We start from the raw sequence: 3,429 nt of genomic DNA, 5'->3' as shown, positions 1-3,429 counted from the left end.
ATTTCGGTTTTTTTAAAAAAGTTACCAATTCGGAATTACGAATTAATAATTAATAATATTTAATTATTACTAAATTACGGATTCGTAATTAGTTAAAGATAGAATTACGGATTAAGATATTTAAAATTAATGAGTGAATAATTTTTAAATACATGTTTAAATTAAAATTATAAATGTTTAATGGTTCAGCTGCACTGAATTATCAGCAACAAGCTTACCATCGAAATCCGGACAAGTCAGAAAACAACCCCAACAATTATTGTAACATGAGCAACTCCTCGTCCTCCATACTAATCGAAAGCTTTGACGGCCACCACTATTCAGAAGATCAGTTAACAACAAATCCAGAAATTGAATCAAACACTAATCCGTACCAACAACATCATTATCATCACGGGAATTTTAACCCCCACCATCAACACACACCATCTTGTTCTCATCACAACACCATCGGCAGCACGAATCAACCACCTTACTATCCTTCAGTTGTCACTTGGAATTTAAATCGGTACTTACGAAAATTAGGCCTACCCGTACCCCACAGATACTGTACCAAAATGTGGTTCGTGAAGGACTGCGGGGGCTACGTGGCTGCCGGATTTACGTGGTCTCTTCTGTTTTGCGGGGAGGCAATGGTACTGATGAATTGCTTTGCTTCGACTATCACTCCACTGTCCTATTTTTATGCAGGACTGTCTGTTCTTCTGGCTCTGTTGGCCTTCTTCAGTCACTGCCAGGCCATGTTCACCGATCCAGTCTGTCAATCATATTTTGAAATATTCATTTCTTTTTTTATTTATTTTATTCAATTACGAATTCAACAGCCATTTTATAGTTTTTATTTAAATTTAAAACATTTTTTTTTATTGCAAGCACGTATCCCTTTGATAGTTTTTTGAGTTTTTCTATTTATGTTACATATATATTAATTGTCTCCACATGTACATAAACACACACGCCCACACAGACATAAACATACACAGACACAAACACACACAATCAAATACCCAAAGACATAAACACACACACACACACATATTTTTCATAGATGTAATTATTTAAAAGCTTCGAACAAAATCACCAAGGGTGCTATCCCCAGAGGAAATGCAACACCCGAGAACATCGCCAAGTTGGAATTCCCAGAGGGCAAGACCATTTTGAGGTGTGTCAAGTGTGATTCCATCAAACCTGACAGGGCACATCACTGCAGGTTGGGACGGAATTTTTTAATTTCCATAATTTTTTTTCACCTAATTCTTCGTTTTGAAACTCCTCTAATGTATTTTTCAAATTTATCTTTTAAACAAATTGTTTTTAAGAATTTAAAAGAGAATTCGTTATTTTGAAAAAATGGACGTATTTGAATTTAAAAATAAACTGTTAACAAAGCTAGTTCTACTACTACTACTGCTACTACTGCTGCTGCTACTACTACTACTACTGCTGATATTAATTACAATAGTAATAAAATTAATAATTTTGAGATTTGTAATCTTTGGTAGCACTTGCAAACGATGCATTAAAAAGATGGACCATCATTGTCCGTGGGTGAACAACTGCGTCGGAGAGTGCAATCAAAAGTTCTTTGTTCTCTTCACTGTTAGTTCTTTGTTTGTTTTTTACTGTTAACATGTAAACAAAATGTTAATAATCTTTTTGAAAATAATTTTAAAAAATAATGACGTAAAGTCGTTTGTTTGTTTATTAAATGAACTTCCACACCATACCACACCAAACCACACCAAACCACACCATACCACACCAAACCACACCAAACCACACCACAAAGGCTTACATATGTTCCCTATGCATCCTGGGTCTCATCTTGGCTATCTCCACATTAGTTACATGTGCTACCAATGCCTACGAAGGTTCTTTTTATTGTAGCCTTTAAACAAATTTTAACGTTCTTAATAATATTTTTTCATAATATTTTTATAACTATTTAAAAATTATATCATTTATATAGCGCCTTTTTATGGGAGCAATTTTCGACAATGTTTAAATTGCTATACAATGGTACTTCCAAAAGCCAAACGTCATACAAGGTTGGCAGGTGGTCTGTTAGCATTTGAACCCAGTCTCTTTAACAAACACTGAAGGGCGAGGGCACTTTACTTTTAGGCCATTGTGGCATCTGTTCTTAATTTAGTCATTTAAATATGTTTGATCGTTCGTTCGTTTGTTTGCAGATTTAATAATTGTTTGTATGTTCGTTTGTTTGTTTGTTTGTTCGTTTGTTTGTTTGTTTGTTTGTTAAAATTATTTTTTTTTCAAATTATTAAACTGAAGCTTTAAAGAGCATGAGGCCTGATGGTAAAGAACTACCCGATATGTTTCTTGAGTTGAATTGTAATTATCAATTTTATTATTTTAGTTTGTTCTTCATTCATCTATTCATTCATCTATTCATTTGTTCATTCATTCATTCATTCATTCATTCATTCATTCATTCATTCATTCATTCATTCATTCATTCATTCATTCATTCATCGCTCTATCGCACATCACCATATTATTGCTTATCACTTTCGCTTTCACTCATTCACATAATTTTTGTACATTTATTCATTTTTAAACTGCCTAAGGCGTGTCTATGAAACTGCCTAAGGCATGTCTATGAAACTGCCTAAGGCATGCCAGCAAACTACCATTCAATCACAGCACATATTCGCAGCGAGTTTTACTGGTTACCAGACCAGCTAGTCTGCTGCAGAAGAGAATACAAAATCGCAACGTTCGGAGATACGAGATGATGACGTGTGGTTATCATCGTCGCCACCATTACTTCCGCCACCAATATCTTCACGATCACCACCATCATAATCACCACCATCATCTTCGTCATCACCATCACCACCACCACCCAGGTTGCAACTACTCTCTCCCTATCACCCTCCTCATCTCGATTGGCCTCATCATGGAAAGTTTATTGTTCGGTCTGTTCACGGCCATCATGTGCGGCACTCAGATGGCCTCCATCTGCTCTGATAAGACTGTTTGAGTTTTGTTTGTTTGTTTGTTTTGTTTGTTTGTTTGCATGTTTGTATGGTCGCTTGTTTGTTTGTATGGTTGTTTGTTTGTATGGTTGTTTGTTTGGTTGCTTGTTTGTATGGTCGCTTGTTTGTTTGTATGGTTGTTTGTTTGTATGGTAGCTTGTTTGTTTGTATGGTTGTTTGTTTGTATGGTTGTTTGTTTGGTTGCTTGTTTGTATGTTTGTTTGTTTTGTCTGGCTGCTTGTTTGTATGGTCGCTTGTTTGTTTGTATGGTTGTTTGTTTGGTTGCTTGGTTGCTTGTTTGTATGTTTGTTTTGTCTGGCTGCTTGTTTGTATTGTTGCTTGTTTGTTTGTTTGTTTGGTTGCTTGTTTGTATTGCTGCTTGTTTGTTTGTATAGTTGCTTCATTTGATTGCTTGTTTGTTTGTTTGGTG

The 3,429-nt window shown here is 35.3% G+C and overlaps 1 protein-coding gene across 1 annotated transcript in view; it reads left to right on the top strand.

Annotated features, from left to right (window-relative positions):
- Positions 1–266: 266 nt before the first annotated feature.
- The window catches only part of HELRODRAFT_69747 (hypothetical protein), a gene marked incomplete at both ends in the record, with an annotated part of 3,553 nt that continues 390 nt past the window's right edge, over positions 267–3,429 (top strand). The window contains 5 exons of the mRNA XM_009030609.1: positions 267–755; positions 1,086–1,210; positions 1,503–1,599; positions 1,790–1,871; positions 2,871–2,998. Of these exons, the coding sequence (XP_009028857.1) occupies positions 267–755; positions 1,086–1,210; positions 1,503–1,599; positions 1,790–1,871; positions 2,871–2,998 (921 nt within the window). The remainder of the gene's footprint in view (positions 756–1,085; positions 1,211–1,502; positions 1,600–1,789; positions 1,872–2,870; positions 2,999–3,429) is intronic.

This window comes from Helobdella robusta (assembly GCF_000326865.2).
Source record: "Helobdella robusta unplaced genomic scaffold HELROscaffold_7, whole genome shotgun sequence".
Lineage (NCBI taxonomy): Eukaryota > Metazoa > Annelida > Clitellata > Rhynchobdellida > Glossiphoniidae > Helobdella > Helobdella robusta.
The sequence above is the reverse complement of the archived record's forward strand: the minus strand, read 5'-3'. Positions and strand labels throughout refer to the sequence as shown.